General features: G+C 26.1%; 1 protein-coding gene across 1 annotated transcript in view; it reads right to left on the reverse strand.

The window, feature by feature from the left end:
- The window catches only part of LOC107449012 (dynein axonemal heavy chain 2), an 89,033-nt gene that overhangs the window by 10,020 nt on the left and 54,355 nt on the right, over window positions 1-24,658 (reverse strand). The window contains exons 33-52 of the mRNA XM_071180342.1: window positions 23,790-24,000; window positions 22,145-22,261; window positions 19,597-19,738; window positions 18,996-19,185; window positions 18,812-18,908; window positions 17,802-17,966; window positions 15,494-15,616; window positions 14,831-15,043; window positions 12,935-13,220; window positions 12,485-12,617; window positions 9,903-10,047; window positions 9,126-9,325; window positions 8,669-8,795; window positions 7,340-7,526; window positions 6,130-6,244; window positions 4,736-4,829; window positions 4,532-4,651; window positions 3,429-3,620; window positions 1,329-1,523; window positions 8-186 (exon numbers count right to left, since the gene is read on the reverse strand). Of these exons, the coding sequence (XP_071036443.1) occupies window positions 8-186; window positions 1,329-1,523; window positions 3,429-3,620; window positions 4,532-4,651; window positions 4,736-4,829; window positions 6,130-6,244; window positions 7,340-7,526; window positions 8,669-8,795; window positions 9,126-9,325; window positions 9,903-10,047; window positions 12,485-12,617; window positions 12,935-13,220; window positions 14,831-15,043; window positions 15,494-15,616; window positions 17,802-17,966; window positions 18,812-18,908; window positions 18,996-19,185; window positions 19,597-19,738; window positions 22,145-22,261; window positions 23,790-24,000 (3,231 nt within the window). The remainder of the gene's footprint in view (window positions 1-7; window positions 187-1,328; window positions 1,524-3,428; window positions 3,621-4,531; window positions 4,652-4,735; window positions 4,830-6,129; window positions 6,245-7,339; window positions 7,527-8,668; window positions 8,796-9,125; window positions 9,326-9,902; window positions 10,048-12,484; window positions 12,618-12,934; window positions 13,221-14,830; window positions 15,044-15,493; window positions 15,617-17,801; window positions 17,967-18,811; window positions 18,909-18,995; window positions 19,186-19,596; window positions 19,739-22,144; window positions 22,262-23,789; window positions 24,001-24,658) is intronic.

Below are 24,658 nucleotides of genomic sequence, written 5' to 3' on the forward strand. Positions count from 1 at the left end.
TATTTACATATATTTTTCAGAAACATCATCACTAATATATTGGTTGTAATAGTCAAGCATGAGTTCTTTATCTCGTCTATTTGTGAAATGGCCTCCATAAATGATTTCGGCTATCATTTCCTGCAAAGCATCCCAAGGATCTTCTCTGTATTCTTCTAAATACAACTGTAACAAATCTGATGATACCTACACAAAAAATAAAAAAATGGCGTTACGGTTTATTCCTGGGATTCTCAAGAATGAAGCTGGATCTTTTTATATTTAACAATAAACAAACTACCTAGCTACGTATTGTTTTTATTTAAAAGAATTGAAATTATTGACTCACAATTTTACTGTTTTTAGTTCATAAATTACTGATTGGCCTTATTCCAATTTATAAAACAAAGATTTTGCTATGACAATTAAAAATGTAAAACATAGTAGAAAAGTATAGGTATGTAAAGACAACAAAGAATTTTTTGAATATTGGTGAATTTTCCATTGAAAAATAGCGTAAGTAAATTTCAAATTTGTCGAATTTTAAAACCCACAAAGAAAATACATTAATAATTGATTCATAACAGTCACATATAAAGAATTAATAATTTTAAATACTAAAAGCAACTATCAAAGATGTATTCTATGGTCTATATAAAAAATTTGATAAAAGAAAAGAAAATTTTTGCAATTTTCTAATGAAACAGATTTTTTTTTACATAAAAATTAACTCATGTAAATTCAAAGTTTATGTTATTTAAAATATGTTTTGAACAGTGTATATATTTTATCCTTAAAAAATTACATTATATTTTCTTAATTAATGAAATAATAAAAACAAAATTTCTAAAATAATTCATAAGCCAAACTTAATGATTTAATGCTTAAGATATTGTTTAACGACAAAATTTGCTGTAAAAAAAGTCAAATTAATTGGCAGCTTGAAAATGTAAGATTATTTTTTCTCATAAACTTTTCTCTTTATACTTTTCAGGAAAAAAGAATTTAAATATGATATGAAATGTATGCTAAAATAAAGTATTCATTTACTTTTTAATTACATTTATTAATAAAAAAACGTTAAACAAAAATTAAATTAAATAATATTTAATTAAACTTATTGAACATTAAAAAATACTGTACTTGTAGTGAAGTTATTATTATAGTCTTAATCCTCTTTTTCTCAAAAACAATTAATATTCCCATTTCAAACAGATTTTTAAAAACTCACATAAAAAAAACATGCATAAAAGAATTTGGTTAGAAATCCACAGTTGGTCTATTTCCTACAGTTAGATAACTAGGCTTTAGAAAAAAATAGTTACATGGATGAATTTTTATACACTTACTTTAAAATCAGAATATGAAAACTCATAAGTGCCATTCCAACCGAGGTTTTGAAAACGTTTCCTGCATAGAAGAATTGAGTGAAAAAAGCCCAAAGAGTACAGCAAGCTTTTGAACCTTAATTCCAGTGAAGTGAAATCACTGCCTGCATTTGATCCATACTTGTGATATAAATCTAACATATTAGCTTGGATACCCTAGAAAAATGTAATTTGAAATTTAAGTGAAACCTAAATCAAACACATTGTTGAAATATTAAAGATTCATTCACAATAGTTTTCTTTAAAGATTGTCATTTTTATACAGTTTAATCATTTTTTAAAAAAATTACTAAGATGAGAAAAATAATTTTATATTATACTTTTAAGTACACATAATTAAATATGACTCTTTTATAAGGAAGCGATGTTAGTTGAAACACATCTAATACTTCACTGTGTAAACACTTCTCATACTCAGTTGCCATATTCTAGATAAAAATAATACAATAATGGTGCTGTCTACAATTTTTACTTCATTTAAAATTTTTCATTTTTATTTTTTTAATAAATTAATAAGATGTACAGTGAATTATTTAAAAAAAAATCAAAGACTTTTTATCTTAATTATTAGATTTACACATAGTAAAATGCAATCTTAATGGTTCAAAAACAGATGGTTATTAATTAGTACAGACAGTCTTTCAAGCTATGAGGTCAAGACACAAAATTATATTTCCTCTGAAAAAACAGATCTTTTAAATAAATATACTTTTAAATTACTGATCCTCAAAATATGGAGGTAGGTTCTATTGGGAAATAAAATTTTATAGAAATTTATCTCAGTTTAAAAAAATTTAAAAAAGACTATTTTTTAAAGTTTTAATTCTTAATTTGATTCCATTCCTCTTTTGAATTTTGTCACTTAAAATTACATAGCTTAAAACTATGGAAAATTTTGCACATCCTACGATTAAAAAAGAAAAATTCAACTATTTTGAATTAAAATGATAAAAATAAATTTGTAGCATGCAATTATTTTTAGAGGAACAAGTTTTACAGGTGTATGCAAAAATGTATTGAGTTCCTTAAATAATACTAGAGATATGGTGAAATATATAAAAACTAAAATAAACAACGACCAAAATTTTGACTGTACATCATACAAAAGGGAAATTTCAAGTTACAGCTAATCCGCTGTCCATTCTTTGAAGATTAAAAATTTAGTTTTGTCAAAAAGATATCTGATAACAACAACAAAAAAATATTAATCATAAAAGGAACATATTTGAGTCTGATTAAGTAACTTAAAATATCATCTAAACTAATTAACTTGGATATTTAAGATTCCCTCTTCAGCCATAATTAAATACAATTTAGAATGTGAAATCTTAATCAAAGGATCAGAAGTTATTCAGTTGTTCTGCTTTTTATTAAGTGCATTGTACAGGAAGACAAAGAACAAACAAATTGATTTCAGCGATGAGATCAATGTGTTTGTTTCTAGAGGATAATTGCTCAAAAATTGATCATTAAAAGTTTGACATTTAATTCACCTGTAAAGTGATTGTTTCAAATGGAAGTTGAGTTAAATATAGATTTTAAAGGTATTGTAGAAGGAAAGTGCGAAATTTAATTAACATTATGTATTCTAGAATAATAGATTCAATAGGGTATAACTAAATCTAAGATTAAAAAAAAACAAAGGATTGCTGGAGAACTTTGATACAGAATCAAAAAAGAATTTAACTCCCAAAACAGTTTTTCCTTCGAAAGATCTTTTGAAATTGGAGGCAATACAATTCCAATATTGAAATCTTTTTCAAAAGTACCCAATTTAAAAAAATAACATTACACTACTTTTACTGTTCATAGGACATAATTAAGCAATGATCAAATTACTACTTGAATAATTACTCTATACATTTTTAGTTCCAAAATAATGTTTTTAAATTCTGGTACTGCATCTAGTTTTTAACTTGATATTTTGGTGAAAAATAATGAATTTTTGAACTGTTTGACTTCCAAAGTACCTGCCAGTGGTTAAATATTTTTAATTTACACAGTAAAAAAAAGCTTAATTTGAACATAAAGATTTTTGGATTAAGGTGATTATTTAAATACCTTTGGAGAATCCAATGATAATACGATACTATTTAGTAGAATAGAAGAAGGAAATGAATCTATTGGAGATGACGAAAGCCACAAGCGAAAATTTGGATGGGCTTTAACTGTTTGGAGTATACTAACAATTTTTTCTAATGTTGGTAACCATGGTTGTAATAGATGAGCATTTGAAATGAAGGCCCAGTCTCCCTATATATAAAAAATAACAATTAAAAAGGTAGCTGTTACTTTGCAAAGCATTATAGATACAAATTTATACATTTGAATGAATGCATATATGAACAAGTTGTTTTACATTACAATATTCAATAATGAACAGTAAGTAGTTCATTTCAGAGTTACTTCTTCATATATATTGATAACATACAATAAGTAATATAAACTAAATCACATGAGATAAGATTCATATCAAAATTAAAAAATCTAATATGCTTAAAATCAAATGAGCTATTTATTTTACTCTAGCATTTTATAGGTTTTTTTTAAACAAGAAGTAAATGGATAACAAAATTTTTTAATAGTTACAAACGAAAAACAATGTAGCTATTTCAAAACCAAGTTCACTTTATTTCAATCCTATTTTGAAAGCAGCTTGTGCTGATAACAGTATTAACATAACATATTTTAAGTGATAGCTGGGTCATGAATTAATAAAAGTTCTATTATAAGCAGTCTAACTATGGCAATTATTCATGGGTTTCTATAATGTAACTCAAATAAGAAATAGATAAACTGTAACAGTCTGCTATAAAGGAATGCTGTTGTCACAAAGGAATTCATAAGTTTCCTTGCCATCGGAGTCAAATTACAGATGCTCAAACAATAGTAGTAAAAAAATAACATTTATAGGACGTAAACCAAGTGTTTGACATAAATTGGTATATCAATAAAATTCATTACATTTTCCTAGTAGTGGTCAATAACAGAAAAAGCAATACATTTAAAAATTTCTAATAATTTGGTACAATAAAATATTCCATAAAAGTAAATTGTGTTTAAAAAAAATCAGAGTTTAAAAAACTAAATATGTAATAACTTTATGTAAAGAGATTATTTATTTTAAATAATAACTACAGAAAAGAAAAAAGTGTTTTAGTTACCACTTTGATGGAGTCTACTATCAATTGTGAGGCCAAATTACCCTGTCTTTCTGCCAGAGATAACACACGGTATTTAGTGTTACGTTCATGAGCATGGTTTGAAATAATCTGTTCAGCATGCTATAGACATAGATAAATTTAACACAGTTCATAATAGAAAAATTGATTTAGGTAGAATAAAATTTGAATTTTAATATTACTCACAGCATCTGATGAAACAGTAAATAAGATAAGAGGTTTTTTAGCAGAAGATTCTTCAAATATTTCCCTTATATCTATTTCAGGGTAAGCAAGAAAGCTGTGAAGTGAAGAAATAATTTACTAGAAATACTTCTACTGAAATATATTTGACAGATTATTTCATTAAAACTTCTATTCACAAAGTTTTCTTTTTATTTTAACATTCAAATGTTGATTTTTGAAACATTCAAATGCATTTTTTAACTTGCTTTGTTTCTTTAAAAAAAGTTTGATGACATTTAATTTTGAACTTGTCTTCAAAAATATAATATTTAATTAAATATAAATTGAATATTTTAAATAAATCAATACAACGAATGTAACACAAATAACCATTTTATATGCTTATAATTACGTAAACTTCATAGCTCATTGTTTTTTTCCCCATTTAAATTTAAAACATTTGTAACAAAAATCAGTAAAATTACAAATAAAAAGTATAATTTACAAGGTAAAAGAAAGTTTTTTTTTACTCTTTAGTCCTTTACTTCCTTTAATAGTTAATTTTTTGAGTTAGAAATCTTTTTAGTGTCTCATACAGCAGTGGCATCATTGATAGATAAGTATGTAATATCTATCAATATATAATATCTATTAATATATAATATTATATCAAAGTGGAGTCCAAAAGCTGTGAGTGCTTGAGGGTGAAATAACTGGCCACCAAAGATGGCTAGCAATGGACTAATAGATCTGTATCGATTTATAGAATAAAATAAAGATGCTAAAGCATTTTAATAATAAAAGGAAGAATACAATGATTTACAAATAGCAAGAAACCTGTTTCTCAGCATTATATGGGAACTTAAAAAAAAATCTTCAAAAGAAGATTGAGTTTAAAGTTTGAGTTACAAGATAAATTGAGTTTAGATCTATAAGAAAAACAATCATTAAATCTTTTATAAATATAACAAATAAAAACACAATGAAAATTACAGACTCTTTATTATATTTTTCTAAAGTAGAGATTTTATACTAGAGTTTATGCAAAATTATAACTAAGTGCTTAATAAAATAGAAATTTCCGTAAAAAAATCTATTCAAAATGTACTTGGATTAATTAAAAGAATATTAAAAAATTGCATAAAAAACCTTAGAAATACATACAGTTACTTTTTAATTTTAAAATCAAATCAGGGTAATTTTTTCTAAAATCTTATATTTTACTATGTAACTAAAACTGTAAAGCTTTTCAAATTAATTAAAATAGTACAATGTAAAATAAACACCTTCTTAACTAATTATTAAAAACAAAAATAGAAATGTATACTGTAATAAAAATTTCCACAAACTAAAGCTAAGAAGTATATATATTTAAATATTTAACACTTTCAGATGAAAAATGATAATATTTTTACTTTCGGCCAAGATTATTGGCAATTAAATTGCTTATACAATTTATTATTCTATCAGGACGTAGACATCGAATAAGAAGAAGTTTCTCAAATTCAGAGCAGATATTTCTCCAGTTTCCTAAAAATTTAATGAAACTAAATTACAAAAGCACTTTGAAATTTTCATTCATTAACTAAATATTAAAATCGAAATTTAACTTATAATTTATGATATCCATTAATTTTTAATGGATAATTATCAAAAATAAATTAATTTTATTATTGCACTACAAAAAACCTTAAGTAAATGTAACTTTTTAGAACTATTGCCTATGTACAACAAATTCACAAACTTAGGTGAAGGGTGCTTTTGTTTTTCATGTGAGGAAACAAAACATTTCATAATTTGCGACATTCAGCATTACAGATTTATTACCAGTGTTTACTCTTTTAACACTTTAATGGAATAATCATTTGAAATAATATAGGCAAGTTATGTTGGTGCAACATTCTACAGTGTACAAAAAAAAGAACAACCTGAATAATTTTTGATGTATTGATTGCATTTTCTTGCACTAAGATTCAATCTTAATGGTTTGAGGGCCTTACCTTAAATATGTTAATTAATTAGTGCAGATCATATTTAAAGTTACAAAATTAAACACAAAAGCGTACTTGGATGAATATACCTTTTTATCGACGGGTTCGGATTTTTGACCCTTAAAAATATGGGGGCATGAAAATATGAATCATAAATTTAAAGATAAACAAACACAGACAAATTATAATAAGCATAAACACTTTGCCATGATAAAAAAAAGTAAAAACTATGAAAAGTTCAATTTTGAAATAAACGTCTGCACACACATCTTATTTACTTCCTTTGAATGCATTTACTCGTTTTTTATATTACTTTATTTATTCATACTTTATTTCATTAATTTATATAAGTTCGTGATATGTAAATTAATACACAAATATACTTTGAATTTCCTTTTTAAGCATCACAGTATGATAGTTCTTTTTGGTAAAATTGTAAATTAATTAATGTATTTCTTTTTTTCTTACTATATCTTCCTTTTATTTTATTTTATTGCTAGTAATGACTGATATATTGTCAACTGACATCAAATTTGAAATGAAATTTAGCTCACATTAATTAAGTATATACATTTATTCAAAATCCAAAACACCACAGCAATATTAATTTTAGTTAACAGTACATAAGAATTACCTGGAAGTAATTTATTTTCTGGTTCTTGGGAAGAGTACCATTCATACCATAATTTTGGAGCTTCATCAAATGATACCGTTATACCAAGAAATTTTGGTAACAATTCCAGCTGAATAATTTGGTTCCAGCTCTCTTCAGACAACCAGTGAGAGCATGGATTCATGAGTTTATTTTTTTCACCACTTTCCTAAATAAAAATTGAATGAAATCTAAAACAACAATCATATAAAATGTTTGTTTGCTGCTATTGTACTAATCTTGGTTTTAATTTTTATCATAGATGGCATAAAGCAAGCACTAATTATTTCACTTTAAGAATGGCATTGTAGCAAACATTTCATAAACCATCTGTTGTTACATATATATGAGAGTTTTTACGAATACATTTCCCTGTAACATAGGGTAAGTAGTGTTAGATTGATGTATAGAGTTCCTTTAAGGTTGGTTCATGAAGATACTGTTTAAGGAGACTTATTATTTCATTCACTGTGACATTTCACAATAAAAATTTAAAAATAAAAAAATTTATTTTATTAAATGCACCTCATTTACAAAAGATAAAAATTTTTACTATTACTCCTAAAGGTAACTGGAAAAGCTATTCAAGTTAATAAAATAAGCTATATCCAATTTAAAAAAGTGAGATTTTTCTAAAAAAATACTTTGTTAAGCTACTTTGTATAAACATGCAATAATAATGTTTGACCTTAAATGAAACAGATCTTAAATGGTAAAAACGTAATAGTTAAAGCCAAAATAATTTTTTAAAACATTTGATTTATTATTCTTTACTACTCTAGCTTTATGTTATCAGATTAAGAAAACCAGTTTTTAGAAGTTTACATCCTATTAAAATAAACTATATTCAGTATAATTTGGAATAGTATTGCTCGCTGCCAATTTTTTAATTCTTAATTTATTGATGATTAAAAAAATTTATCACAATCAACAAAATTTTCTGATATTTATCCTTTTTTTAAGGGGGGAGGGGTAAAAACTTATTGCCCCACAACCCATATTAAATTCCTTGATACTATAATAACAAATATCTTTTTTTGTATAGTAAGTTTTATCAGCACAATACCATACCACTTGCATACTTTAAGGTTCAGGTAAAACATTTTGAAATTATATCTTAAATTGATCAACAGTAATTAAGGGTGAAAAAACAGTGACATATGAAAAAATAAATTTTTCAGTACTGTTCTGGAAAATTCCTACATTATTAAATATTGAAAATAGCACAAAAAAATTAATTAAACATTAAAATGTATATTAGATGTAAAAAATCAATAAACAAATAAAAAGGAAAGAAAGAAATTCTGTTACCTTTCCTCCATGGATAAAAAACTCATACTCATCAATGCCAAGTTTATGATCAGCCAACAGAATCTGTGTACACATGTGGAACAAAAAGAGCAGAGCATGTTTATTAAGAACACACCTACAAGCATATCTGAAAAAGGTTTCAAATATTAATTTAAACTAATTTATACAAATTTAAAGACAATAAAAAATACATTAAAATTACATTAAAGTTACAATAATCATGAACATCAAAAGATAAAATTGCTTTGGTAAAGCAAACCTTTCATAAAATTTTAATTTATTATTTTCTTTAAATAAACCAATATCAGTTTAGGCATAACTAAAATTTTAAGCATCTAAGTATTTTCATGCAATGGCACTATATCTATTACAGCTAAATTGGTTTCTGTTTCGACAAATATATGCATAAGAGGTTATAGAATTGAATGAATTATAGTCTTGTATATAAATAGCTTACCTATAAACAGAATACTGGTGAAAAAGATTTACTTTCTTGATTCTGCCCGAAACCTCGGGATCTTTCTGTGATTTTTGTATTGAGTTCAGAAACAAATCAAGGTATGAATCCAAAGCAAACATATAAATTAAATTGACTTTATTCATATCAGCAAGCACAAAATACAAAATTGATGCCAATTTTGCACATGGTCTGTATTCCTATAAGAAAAATTTATATTTGATTCTAAGTCTGCATGAATATTTCTTTTACATTATAACTTGCCATCTTAGTTGTTTACATGCAGGTTATTAATTTCATGATAATAAAAACCCTGTTTAACCTAAATCTTTAGTAATTAAAAAATTTATGACTAATACATAATTTCAGAAATAAAATTACCTGATCTTTGGAAATACTTCAGAAAAATTTAAACATTCAAGATAACAATTTAAATATATATGTATTAGAATTTTTCCTAAAAAAAAGATGAAATTATAATGATATTAGATTTATTAAGAAACTATATCAATAAAGACATCGCATAAAAATTCTACTGAAGTATAGAATTTTTTGAAGGGACAATTGTAAAAAACAATAGAATTATTAAATTTAAATGTTAATCACTGATAATTAGTTAACTTTTAACACTAGAATCAAATACCCTGTCAATTCCAGTTCTCCCTGGGAACTCTGTAAGGGTTCAGCATACATACTAACTTGAACTTATATTATTAGATTAGTACTGCATTGAAAAAAGTGACTTAAATATTATAAATGAAGTTAAAAATTACTAACATCTCTAGCCTGATCAATTCGAACTTCAGTTTTTTGGTTTGATGTTAATTCCATTTCAACTTCATTTGATTCAGACTTACATTCTTGGAGAGCATGAACCAACACTTCATCTTCTAACAAAGAGCCTTCTGCTTTGCTTAATAATCTGAAGAGAAAAAGTTTCTTAAACCAAAGCTTAGAATAGGCTATTTATTAACATATTATTGTGAACTTTGAGCCAATAGTAATTTCATAAATAAAAGTAAGGTTGTTTAATGCACTGATATTTCTGTATAATTGCAATTATGCATTTTTATATGAAATTAATACGCTAATTTAATTTATATAAAATATGTAATGAATTTGAATATTTAAATAATGACAGATACTAATAATGATATTTAGTATCATTTTTACTATGAATAATAATCTAGTTGCCCTGTTTCATTCATAGACAATTTGTTTCTCTTTCATATTTAATTAACTGATGAGAATGATGACTGCAATTTTTAATACACATTTTCTTGTGTTGTATTAAATAATATTGTATCAAAAATACCGAGATTTTGAAAAATATGCGAAAATGAGAAGTAATAACTGCCAACAAATCAATTGAACAAACGATTGAATTATCACGTCAAATAGTGAATACTCAAGTACGCGATTTGAATTTCCTGTATCACAAAAATATTGAGATTTTTACAACAATTGCAAAAAAAGCGATCGAAAAGCTGCAAGGATTTAGCGCAAATCAAGAGCTTGAAAAAGTATTTACTCAAATGTGCAATTAGAATTTCTTGTTTTTTTAGATTTTTGTATGAAAATATCGGAATAACCAAGTGGATATCAGTATTAACTGTTAAAAAGTCGACTGAAAAGTGATAAATAGATTTACGAATTGAATTCTGCACGTCGTAATAATAATGTATAAAAAATATAGAAATAAAAAAAAATATCGAGAAAATTTGTAGCAATAATAGCCGATAAAAAGATAAGAACACAGCATGGATTTACGATGGTATCGACGCAAATCAAACACATCAAAAAGTGATTACTCAATTGCGCGATTCAAATTAGAATCAGAATTTTTAAAAATAAAAACAATGAGAAAATCAATTAGATAAGTGCAAAATATATAAAATCAAAACACAGACTTGTGATTATACTATTAAGCAAATAGTACTAAATAGATTACTGATAATCGCTATTAAAAGCTATAATATAGATAATCGCTATTGATCGCGTTAAGAAAAGATTACTGATAATCGCAATTTGAAATTTCCACAACGTAAAAGTATATTAAAATTAATTCGATCAAAATGTAAGCAAATAAAAAAAGAAGGCAGATATATCACATTGAATTATTCTGCGCTTAAAAATCGGAATTTGCTACAAAATTGCTATTCATTAACACATAAATTTTTTTAAAAAATGAGAAAAACACCATTTTTTCTAGAGAACAATCTTTTAAATATTTGCCAATTCGGTATTTTAGATTATCAATTTCATACTTTTGTGTTTGTCTCAGAAGTTTGCTCAGTAGTTGGGTTTTTCTCTAGCAAATCTGCTTAAAAAAAGTAATTGCTCGTGAATTAGAGCTTAGGAAAAACTAAAAGAAAGTGCTGGGAAAGGCAGATCAAATGTCTTGTTAATGAGATTTTGTCTAAGTAACGAAATAGAAATTTTTGTCGGAATATAAATAATTGATTTGCGTAAGTCCGTGAATCAATGGTTTCAAAATTTGCAGAATTTTGCAAATTAGCGGAAAAATTACATGTTGAGTACCATAAAATAGCTAATACCTTTAATCAGTGTTTTAATAGTCACTTTACATATGATAATTAGTACAGATGGTAATTTAATTTACAAAATCAGCTTCATCCTTTAATCTAATTGCACAAATCAAAAAGCTTCTGCTGCTAAATATTGCTTGCTCACCCAAAAATAATTCAGAATTATAAAATTAAAATATTTCTATACTATAGTAAATAGTTACCTAATAGCTAAGATAATATCTTAGCAAAAGAAAATTTACAGATTACATCAAAAGTTATTCAAAATGCAAAATTTTTTTAATTGTACAAGGACATGATATGACAGCAAGATTATTTTGAGATGACATGATAGCATTGGTGAAGTGAGTAGTACTTTTGCATATGAAACTGTCAATTCAGGTTTCATTCTTGAAAGATAAGTCGTTCGTAAGAATTAAAAAAAATGAGTAGCAAGTTAATTGAAATGGTTTAATGGGATAAAAGAAATAATTTGAGGAACAGTTATTACTTGACTGATTGACATCAGTACCTGCAAAAAGTTGCTTCTATAAAAGTAAGCACGACATAGACAGACTAAAATCTTTTCTAAAGCAAATATTTTTAGGTGAATCTTTTAGATTTGTAAAGCACAAAAAATATTTCAAAAAAATATATATACACTGTTATTAAAATGTGATTAACAAAAGTTAGGTGGACTGCAAAAAAGACATAATGCTAGATAATATCCATTTTAGCATTACTTTTCCATTAGCAATTTTTTTTTAATAATATTTATCCAATCCTCAAATGAACAGTTCACTTAAAGGATAATAAAACAGAAACATTTACTTAAGAATTTTATCTTCAACAGCAGTAAAGCGCTTCTTGCAGTCGATAATGCCTTTTACGAGCTTTTCCTTAATGAGTTCTAAATCTGGCCGCTCATTTCTAACAATTATTGGCAAGAGTTGATCTTCTAGACCTATGCAATTATTAATTATTTGATAATAGATAAATAAGATCATACTAAATGTACTTGAAATGAAAATAAAATTAAAAGTATATTTTAATGATATGAGATTATTTCTCATAAGATGTTGTCAGTCTTATTAATGATCAAAACATTGATTAGAAACAGAAAACTGTGACAAAAAAATAATTTTTAATTCAAAATAGCATTAATAATTAATTTGTTCTGTTTCATCTTACATCAAAGTTAATATGAAATATATAGTTATTTGTTTAGTGATAACAGAATTAACTTTTACAAAATAAAATTAGCCAAAGAAATAATTTTACCTTTTTGTTTTATAGTAAAATTCACAATAAAGAGTTCTTTAATGGCAAAAGAAGAGAAATCAGGATTGGATAATTTAGTTGACATAAATAAACGAAAGTTAGGATTCATCTTCATTTCCTTTCCATTAAAACAGATGTTTTGATTCTTTGACAGTTTCAAAAGAGAATTAATGATCAAATTTAGTTTAGGGTTCATATTTTCTATTAAAACTGGAAATCCTTCTGATATAGCCAGTTCCAATAGTGATAAATATTTTGGATCTTGATAATCAATATATTTCAGTTTCTATTGGAAAAATTAGAGAAATTATTAATATTTGCATATTTGGGATCATAGAAATAAAAAACTATTCACAAGAACACTGTTTTATTTTAAGAGCGATTGGGAACATAAACATTGTATTTTTTTTCCACTGAAATAAAAGGTTGGGAAAAAAATGGAGAACAGGTGGAAAAGAAGTAAAATAAAAAATATTATAGAATGCATTAAAAAAATTAAGATGACTACTCTGAATCAACCAATAACAATTTTTTTTAAATGTTGCTTCATGAGGAAAACAGTTTCATATCCCAAAGGTGAAAGTTGCAATTATTGGGCAATCTTCGTTATTTTGTATCTATTAACAGCAAGCCCTTCCTTTTGACTCTTTAGCATATTTTATGAAATTTGAAAATAGCCATCCTGACTATGAGCTTATTCAAGTTCAAACAGAGCACTTTTGTATGCAAATCAGAGGGATATTGTCTATCACAAGTGTTTAGTTTAAAGTTCTGGATGAACACAGTAGGCAGTTGCCTTATAGAAATTCAAAATTTCCAAGTTATGTAGACATTAAAAAATATTGCGTAAATACAAAAAATAAACAAATTCAAAAATATTCATAGTAGAACTTGAAATTCAGTTGAAAGCCATTATGTGGAACAGCGTGCAAGGTGACCTAACAAGGAGATTCCTATTGAAATATCTCAAAATCTAAGAGCAAAATGGTTATAATCATGTATAGAAGAATGGCAAATATGTCCAAATTCAGGGCAAATTTTAGGTTTGCAGATTCTTTGATTTTTTTTATTTAATCTCTTATTTGGATGAGTGGAAAATGGTTTGAGCAATTCAAAGTTTTTCGATGTTTTTATCAGAGATAAATGTTTATATCAACAAGACAACAACCAGCTAAACCTTGAAAAATGATATTACATGCTATATTATTGAGATCAAACAACATTTAACATCAAGTATAAAATACTTCATTCAAATAATTCAAGTCAAGAAAAGCAATTACTAGAAGTGCTATTAAGCGAGCATAATTAAAACTCAGTTTGTTCGATTATTAAATTAAAAAAATTTCATTATTAAAAAAAGAATTATTTGAAATTTAAAAAGGGTTTGTTTGTTAGTCATTTTTTTAAAAATTAATTAAATTTTAAATGTCAATTTTCTGTAAATAAATTTGCTGGTTTAGAAGTTTTGATTAAATTATTCAAATTGTTTGCAAAAATTTCTTATGCCCTGGTTCAAAAATATTTTTCAGAAATAAAAAGAAAATTTTATGATTTTTGAATATTTTCTCTGGATGTTATCTGAAGAAATTTTTATGGGTACCCTTTGTTAGAACATACTAGAAAAGATAAGTAAAGAGGAACATAGTTTTTAAACTGAAAACTATCAGCCTTCATCATAAGTAGCATTTCTTATGAAACAAATAATCCCAAGAAAACTTAAGTAAAAATCAAAGATAGAGAAGCTATAAACTTGAAAAACTTTGCATATATTGTTACAAAAACTACCTCAAAGAAACCTGCAGTACTCTTAAAAAGTTATAAAAAGATAAGCTATATTTTTATCACTTTGCACTAATATTAACTGAAATTATAACATTGTGTTTATAAATAACTTACATTTTTTACAGATAAATTTTTAATCCACTTGGCAGCATGCCCTTCAGGATCAACTAAAAAAGACCAGCATAAATTTTCATTAACAATGGCTGCCCCCTCAAAGGAATATTGGTCACTAGGAAGCCCACACATTATCCAATCATTTAATACATCCTCTTCAACAAAAAATTCTGCTAAGCTGAATTCTTGATTAAAAGCAAACTTTGATGATATCTGAAAATAATTTTTCATAAATATTACTCTACACAAAACATATTCAAATTCAAATAAAAAATCACTCTTGAGCTACTACCAAAGCTAATTAATTAAGCTTATTCAATTTAAAATAGGAATAAAATGTATAACTAAAATATATTTTATTCAGAAACTCTTAACTTAACATTAGTATTATTTAAAGTACACAACTAATTTATAAAACTAAAAATATTTATACTTTAGTCTCAAATCTTTTCTTGTCTATAAACTGGAACAGAATTGTTAGAAATTTTGCAGTTGAGTGTTAAAAATATAGCATTTATTAGTTAGAACATAAAAATAGCACAAAACCTTTAAATAACAAATTGGAAATATATTTTCATAATTTTAACAGGGAGTGAATTGCAAACATTACGTTTATAACTTAATTTAAAAAAATAAAATAAATGTAACAAGAAATTGACTAACTTTTGTTTTCCATTTTGTACTTATGTTAGAACGAAAATACTGATCATAGGGTCCAAGGTATGTCAGATATCCAGATGCAAGAAAACTATCCCCAATAACATAGTCTTTTTTCTCCTGTAGTGTCTAGATAAAATAGTAAAAAAGAATATATTTGCTTAATAAAAAATAAAAACCAATTATATGTTAGAATCAGTCCTGATTAACACCAGCCCTTGAGAATGGATGAATAATAATCAAACATATTAAAATAGAGTGTAGTGCATTTTAAAATATATACTTTTATAAAAAATATTAGCGCTATTCTAAAAAAAAGAAGGAAAAATTAAAATGCAAGCTATGTTTGACAAAAACATTGATTTTATTAATAAGATATACAAATTTAGAATGCTATAATAAAACTAAATACAAATTGAAGTTTGAAATCATAAATATTTAGGTTCATCTTTTAGAAATGAACGAACATAAAATATATGAGGAAAATATTATTCCAGATAAAAGCTAGTTTTTATTTATTTGACTGTTTCGAATTCCACAAAGTGTAAAACAAAATTTAATCTAGTACTCTAACTTTATAATTTTGTAAATTTTATCAAAATCATAGAAATGTCCATGGCTTTAATCTAATATATATATTTATTTAAAAAAGACTATGATAAATACCTTTTAATCTATTAGTCAGGTTTTAATTCTGTAAAGCGTTAAAGTAATATATCAAAGCCATGATAATATATTATTATATGCACAATAGCTGACTGTAACCTTTGCTGAACATAGATATTTTTGTCCCCAAAGGGAAATTTTTCGAGAGTAACACAACAATATTTCTAAATTGAAACAAAAGAGAAAAAGAGACAAAGACATTTCTTAAATCTTGAACCCTGTATTTTTTCTGGTGAAAATATCCTCTAGAAGAGTTGCAGTTTAAACAATTATATTTAAAATGTTTGATGCACACATAAAAAAATAAAGTATTAACTTTTACATTGATAAATAAATAAATAATTAGAAATTATATTACAAATTGTTCATAGGAAAATCTCATAATAAAGAAAACACTATATGAAGAGAAGAAAAGAAAAAAATTACATCAAAAAATTTAAAGAAAAAGCTTTTTCGTATCATGAAGTAATCAGTGGCAAGCGAGGAGAGATTTTCTTGGATAGTAATTCATAAGTATGCAAACCAGGATTAATACTTAAAAATAAATTAAGTATTTCCAAATCAATTCCTTAAGTAGGTCCTTAAATGTTCTGGTTTCATACTTTTCTGCTTTGGGTGTGTGTTATATTTTTACTTGCATATAATACTATTACAAAGCAATTCAATCTTAATAAAAACTATAAATAAAAGTTCTTTTAAATAAAAATTGCAACATAAATAAAGTGAAGTTTTGCACTGCCAAAGAATTTTAGGTAATAATAGAATAAAATAAGTTTTTTTTATAACCTTCCTTTCCTATGTAATAGAATGCAAATACAAGAAATGTTGTATTGCTTTCTCTAACAATTTTTGAACTATAAAAATTGTTAGCTTATTGAAAAATATATATTTCATTTAAGTGGACCTTTAAATCAGAGCATACAAATGTCACCATTTATGAAATATAAACAGTTTTAAGACATAAAAATAAAATAGTTCTAAACATGTTTAAATCATAATGTACTGGAATGTCACAAAATTTTTAGAGCATATCATCATAATAAGAAACAAAAGTTGTTCTGGCACAAGTAGCAATAGATTTAAAATGACAAGTAAAATTTTCATCATTTCACTCTCTCTCTCAAAGCATAACCATACGCATAAAAAAATGTGTGCAATAAACAATTGAACTTAAAAAAGAAAATGCTGGCATTTTATCACAGAGGGTGTAAATAATGCTGGATGTATATGTTAATTATTTTAAATATAATATCAATTTTAATAGATACATAACACATTTTCAAATTATAATAAAAATAAATAATCAAAGTGGATTAAAATAAGCAAATGATTTATTTCTACTAACTGAGTAATTTCTATGATTTATTCCATTACAATGTTATAAACAAATTTCCCACTGATGAATTTCCAGTTGGGACAAAAATAAAACTCCTAATAGGAATCTATGTCTTTACAATCAGACAACTGTGGGATAATAACTAAACTGTTTAAAATATAAATAATAACTTAATCTCTTGGTATCATTACAAAATACAGCCTAATAAATTTAAGGAAATCATTAGTTACTAAAAGAATTTTGTAATAATTAAAAAATTATACCTATTTTCAAAGTTACAGTGATTAAAAATATCTAAATGACCAAACTTACAGCAACTTTCAACTGCCACCTTTCCTTTTCAGAACGTAAACTTTCCATGATGCTTTCAGCTCTCGCCAACTTTAAAGCAAGTTCTTTTTCTTTGCGTGCATATTCTTCCTTTGTTTTCATCAGCAAATCATGCTCATGTTCTAACTGTGCAATGGCTTCATGAAGCTATTATTGGTATAATAAATAATACATAGTTAATTTTTAAGATTAATTAGGGTACAGTATTTAATTTTGTTAACAATGCAATAAAGTTAAAGGGAGAGAAACAGATTAGTTTTAATATTTCTATGACAGTTTTTATTTTCTTTTCTTTAATTAAACTAATTTGTTTGACATAAATAAAGGAAATATGAAAATCTTACTTTACGCACAATCTTACTTTAATGTCTATAAATCTAATGATTAACTACAGTACAACACTGATTTTTGTTCAGTTATCTAGGGTTGGTAATTTCAACATGACTATTAAGTTATACATTGAAAATAATTCCATTCGGTTCATTTTTAAAATAAATCAATTATAATGGTAGAGTTTCAGCTGAGTATACCTCACATTGAGTTGAGAAGAAAATTATTACAGCTCCATTATTTAGGATATAAAAAAATGATATTAAATATTTTTATTTTATAGCTTCTTTAATAACTTGGTTCCTGGAACACTTAATTCTCATTCTATCTCACCTTGCAAATAATTATAATTTTTTAAATACTATGAAAAACTTTTTATAGTAATGAAAGTCCTACTACAATACATCTAGCTGAAGAAGGCATTATTAAAATTTTCTATGCAAACATTTCATATTCTCATCACAGGAAAATAATTTAGGTTTTGCTATCCAAGCAATAATTGTTTTTAATTTCTGAGAAGGCATCTTATGGAAACTGTAGCAAAATATAATGAGATATGTAAATTTGAAACAGCATTTTAAAAATAACCACATATCTTAATAACCTTTCTTCAAAAATAACTGTAAAAGCATTTATAAGAAATAGCACATAAAAAAGCTTACTGCATTAAGCTCAGCAAACAAATCAGACAGTGTTTTTTGTAGTTTAGACAGTTCTTCTTGTACAAGTCTTAGTCTTTCAACTTTGGGTTTTACTTTCCTGAAATTTTTTTTATAAAATCGGTAATTAGAATCTTTTATTTATAATTTTTTATTGGACACATAAGATAACAAAATTAATGCTCACTTATATATTCTGCCATACATATACATAGCCTTTACCCAAAGACATAAAGATTTTGCAGCAAATGATACTTTTCCTACTTTTTCAGGTTTAAATTCTTTCTTTTTGATAATTTTTTCCAAATCATCTAAAGCATCATCTGGTATATTATCCCTGTCAAATTCCATTAACTGTTTCAAAAAATTAGGGCTACCTAAAAACACCACAATAAGAAAAAAAAATTTAGATACTAAAAAGATTATTTCTCCAATATTACATAAGTAAACAATACTTCAAAAGTTGAAACCATGCTGTAGATAGAAAGCAAAAAGATATTATGGAGCATGAAAACATAATTTTGAATACTATAATATCTTCAACAACATTTTAAATACAGGTTGCAACCCATTTTTACAACTTTATATTATTACGTTTAATGAGTAAGAAATAGTTAGACAAAACCACATAGCCACTTGAGTGTTCAATGAAATCATTAACAATATAGGATGTGGTTGATATTTAATGCCCAAAAAATACAGTGAAATAAGCAAACATTTCATTTATAAAATATTTTGAAATAGCATAAGTAGTGTCAATTACAAGCACAACAAATACTTTAATGCACCTAATTGCCGTTTAGCTTCTGCCCAAGAAGGCTCAGAATCTCGCAAAATCATTACTGCTTGCAAAACTAATGCTACAAGTTCTGGAGGTTTTGCATAGCTTTTAATTTCTCCAATATCTCGTTTATTCAATGCTTCTAATGCCTAAAAAATAAATAAAGTAAATTAATTTAATATATCAAAAAACAAATAAAACTCTTATCATAAAAGTAATCAATAACTCAATTTATGGAAATATTTATTTAGAAAAAGAACCCACTTAAATAATTATTTTGAACCTCAATTTTATTATTAGATTTATCCAAACTATTATTTCAAAAAAAAAAATGGGGTGTTAAATTTTTTAAATTACATTTATAGCTTAAAACATCAGTAGATTATACATTTTATTATCCTATAAGTAACAATTTGCGAAGACAGTTATTTCATTATGACATATTTTTTAATTTATTTAATATCCCAAATCAAATTTCATCCTGAAGAGATTGAAACAATGTCAATTTAGAAGTAAAACACTTTTCTTTGTATAAACTGACTAAATATTTATGTGCTTAATTTATAATATTTTTAAAGTTAATTTATAAAATTTTTAGTTGCTATAATATGTTAAAAGGGTTGCAAGTTATGAGTTTTCTAACATTATTTAATGTAAAATCTTAACATAAAATCTCGATATATTTTCTTTAAAAGTGGTTAATAACTGATTAAAATTATTGGAAACATACAATTAGGTAATATGTATTTAACTGGACTGTTAGTATAAATTTTTAGACTAAGGTATCCCTTCATGCTAGGTAGATTAAAGCAAAAGTCAACAAGAATAAAAGAAAAATAAAATACAGAAATTGACAAACTACGGTTTCCGTACTCTAAACAAAAACCTTCCTGGGTGTCTAAACACTAAATGACAGTAGAATAGTAAAAAGATAAAAACATGCAAAGAGGCTTAACTAATTGGGAAAAAAGAACAAGTTTGAATTAGATAATAAAAGAAAAGATGATAAAAAAACAGGTGTTTGAGGGTTTTGGTGGAAACTCTAGAGTGCAAAAGATTAAATTGTAATAGATTTCCAAACATTGAAGAAAGGTACAAGAAAAATCATTCATTAAATTCCTAGAATTTTTCAAAATATTTAATGATTCCCAGAAATCAAGCTCTGTAGACAAAGAGCATGATAATTTTAGCAGAAGAAAAAATTATAATTAGAATTATAACTATGTAGGGTGGGTGATAGGAGACTGTTTAATGTCCTGATTTTGAACATTACTTTAATTCTCTAAGTTAAGTTTTCTTCGTCTAATTTAAGCAAGACTACCCTTACAAGGTTGGTAAAATTTAGTTTAGTTATAAGAAATTTTTTTTTACTTAAAATTCAAATTTATTTAAAATCTTAACAATAGCAGACTGATTTTCAGATAATAAGATAAAACAATCAAATTGTTAAAATTGAAATTAGAGAGCCTGTTAGATTGCATGATTAATTTTTTTATAAATGGAGTCAATAATATTAGAAGGAAATCCATTACTAATAGCGATTTCATTTGGCAACAGCAATATGAATGGGGTATCCCTGCTGACATCATTATCACCATATCAAGGCCAAGCAGCTATCCCCATTTTTTGGACTCCATCTTTTAATGGCCATGGTAGAAATGCTATGTAATTTTGACCCAGGTCAGACTACTTAGACAGTGCCAGCGCTGGTATCCCTTTTTCAAAACTTCCGCACCACACCCAATGAGAGAACTTTCAGCCACAATATATTTAAAGTGCATCTTGCTGTATATACATGCAGGTTGCTTTGTTGGCTGTCATGATCAAACTCCCTATATTTCCAGCTCTCCATCTAGTGGTACAAGCGACGCTTTAATCAACTGCACCACCGGAGTGCCTATTCTGCTGACATTCCTCCCAACACCTGCCTGGTACCTAGGTCATGAAGACCCCTAACTCATTAGTGGTTGGTGTCGGTAACATCTCCGGTTAACCCACAGCCCCAAGCGCAAGCCTGGACGTTATCAGCCCCGTCTTTTAATGACAACGGGATCGCCCACCTTACTGATGTCGGGGGATCTTCAGCACGACCTCGCATGTGTTGGCACAATTGACTGCGTTGAGTGTTGCTCGACTGGCTAACTCTTCCCTTTCCCGATCCTTTGTCAACACTATTGGATGAAGGATCGTGGGGAATCACAATTGTTCTTCACAGAACACTCTGCTTTCTGCTACCTTCCACTCCCAAACAGAGAGTTTCAGGCACTCATCAAGCGGGACAAGGACCCAAGCGGATACGCCCGATAACATCCCGATAATATTCTGCTGACAGTGAATTTCCTTCTACTATTATTGGAATAGGTGAAAAAAGAATTGAATGTGTTTGATAATGGAAAAAATTTAAACAATGAACAATGCCATAACAGGAATTCAATTTATCTGAATCACATAATATTGGTTTTATTAGTACAAGTTACTAGACATTGTTTAAGAACGAAGTTTAACTTAATGATTTAAGTAATAGAAAAATAAATATTAATCAAAAAACTATGTACCTTTCTGGCTTCTTCTAAAGCTGGCAGAGCAGCATTTAGATCTTCTTGAGCAGCAAGTTCAATTTTTTTGCACACTTTTTCTTTCCTTTCGATCTCAATCTTTTTCTCTTCTATAATCTAAAATTCAAATATAAAGTTAAATAATTTGATAAAAAAAATTTTTTTTTCACAATTCAACATTTAAAAAAAATTACTTTTACTAAGCAAATTACAAATAATAAAGATATGACCAAATAATTTATTTGATAAAAATATATCTCATGTAAGTTAGAACGTGAGCAATAAAGTAGTAAATAATGAGTAGTAAAGTAGTACATAGTAGTAAATATTTAAGCAGTTATTACTAACACTCCACTACACATATCAACAATAATGCATATTTTTATTGCTACAGTAAATAAATTTTTTGCTTTCTTGTAAAAAAAAAAAAATAATTGCTTGCTTAATAAGTTTTTTTTACAGTAAGAGCCTCACAATTTTACCTGAAAAGGATGATACAGTCATATCAAAATTAGAATTTCCGTTTCTATTACTTATTGTTAATATTAATCTTGATATACATTCTGCTTTAGGTTCAACTTTATTTTATTTCTACCTTTTTGTCACATTAAACCAAAAACAAAATGACATTCTGAAAAGGTGTGAATTTTTTAGATTAAAAATATGTTAAGTTCAGCTGTATTTGTACCACTTTGCCTTGCATTTATGCCTCGTACATTGCAGAACAATTTATGTTCAAAAAAGAATTATTTACATTAGCTCCCCCCGAGAAAATTTATAGCATGAATTAGAAAATTTTAAGTAGTAGTACCTACTAACAATTTTTGTTAAATATGTTGGTACGTATACATAATTTGACATTTAACTAATTAATATTTCTTCTTTGAAAACTGAGCAAGCAAAACAAAACTGTTTGTCGTTAAAAATAATGATAACAATTTACCAAGGGAAAGCAGTTTGCTTAGTTTTGGCAATACCCAGAGAACATTTGCAGTTATCAAAAGTCTTTTTGCTGAACATTAGAGATAATTCGTCTCCTGCATGAGGTTCCATTTAAATTAATCCAACATACATTTTTTTATTCAAGTTTTATTAAATGTATTTTATTTTGCCAACTTTTTTGCATCCTGAATAGTTATTAATCAGAAACTTTTTAAACTATGGTATAAAGAATTTCAAATAAAAACTGATGAATATCTACTTAATTATTATTAATTAAAAGTAATTGTTATCTGCAAACAGGCAAAATATTTTTAAAATACTTTTTTAGGAAGACAAAATATATTTTGCTGTAACGCTTTGATTGTAGGCATCTCATCAATGTCGGGATTTGTAAATTGTTACGAACATTTCATGTGCGTAAAATCATTCTAAGTTTTTATTAAAGTATTTTTGGAGTTTCACTGAGATTCTGGAACCAATGGTTTATTACTTAAAAATATAATAGGGAAAATCTCAGTTTATGTCTGTACAAAACAATTCTGTACAAAACTCAAACATGCGGAGGATAAGCAACTGGTCAAGTAGTGAGAAGTTTTTCATTCTATGTATTTGTTTTTCATTCAATTATGTAGAGAAAAACTGGATTAGTGTGATTAAAACATACAAAAGGAAGATGAAACTTAGCTCAATATAAATTATATACCTTTTGTTTTTGTTCTACAATTTCTCGTTTGGCTTTAATATCAATAAGGGCTGCATCACATTCCCTAGTAGCTATAACTAGCTTTTCATGAGCCTCTTTTGTTTGTTTAGCTATTTCATTCACTTTATCTTGAGTCTCATTAATTTTTTGAAGCCCAGATATCAGTCTATTCAAAGAGTACTGAACTTTTTCTTGTTTATTCACAAGTAATCTAAAAAGCAATTTTGGGATTTAATGAATAAAAATTGTTTCGATATCAAAGTAAATAACAATGTTTGGTACAATTATAAAAAAATAGCTTCATCACCTCTTCTCTTGTAGGTATGATTAGCTTTATAAAAACACTTTTTATATATGTATAAGTCTATTCTGAAAGATTACGCTAAAACTTAAGAAATGTAAGTAACAATCCTCTGAATAGGTATGAATAAGTATAGAAAAATTGTTAATCTAAGATTTTCTCTAAGTTAAAAAAAAGTTCTATTGATAGATAAATTAAAAACTAGAGACAAAATTGCAATACAATTATCTTACAAAAATGATTTCACACCTTTTTTTTCAACTATTACTTTTAAAACCAAAAACTAAGAATTCAGGTTTACATTTCTAAAGGCATAGTTCTTCAATTCTTATATATTTTAAGTCCTGATTCACTCAACAAAGTTAACGTTTTTTTTTACTGTACATCAAATACGCATTTATTTGAAATGAATAACCTAAAGAAGATTGTGACAAAAATTAAACTGGAAAATGCGATGCTTCTTTTCTTTTTTCTTAGTAAAAAATGTAAGAAACGTCAACAATTTTGTAATTTCGAAAACAACATTTTCTCCAGAAACAATAATTTCTTTTCATTAGCAACAACACAT

Source organism: Parasteatoda tepidariorum, chromosome 4 (genome assembly GCF_043381705.1).
Source record: "Parasteatoda tepidariorum isolate YZ-2023 chromosome 4, CAS_Ptep_4.0, whole genome shotgun sequence".
Classification (NCBI taxonomy): domain Eukaryota; kingdom Metazoa; phylum Arthropoda; class Arachnida; order Araneae; family Theridiidae; genus Parasteatoda; species Parasteatoda tepidariorum.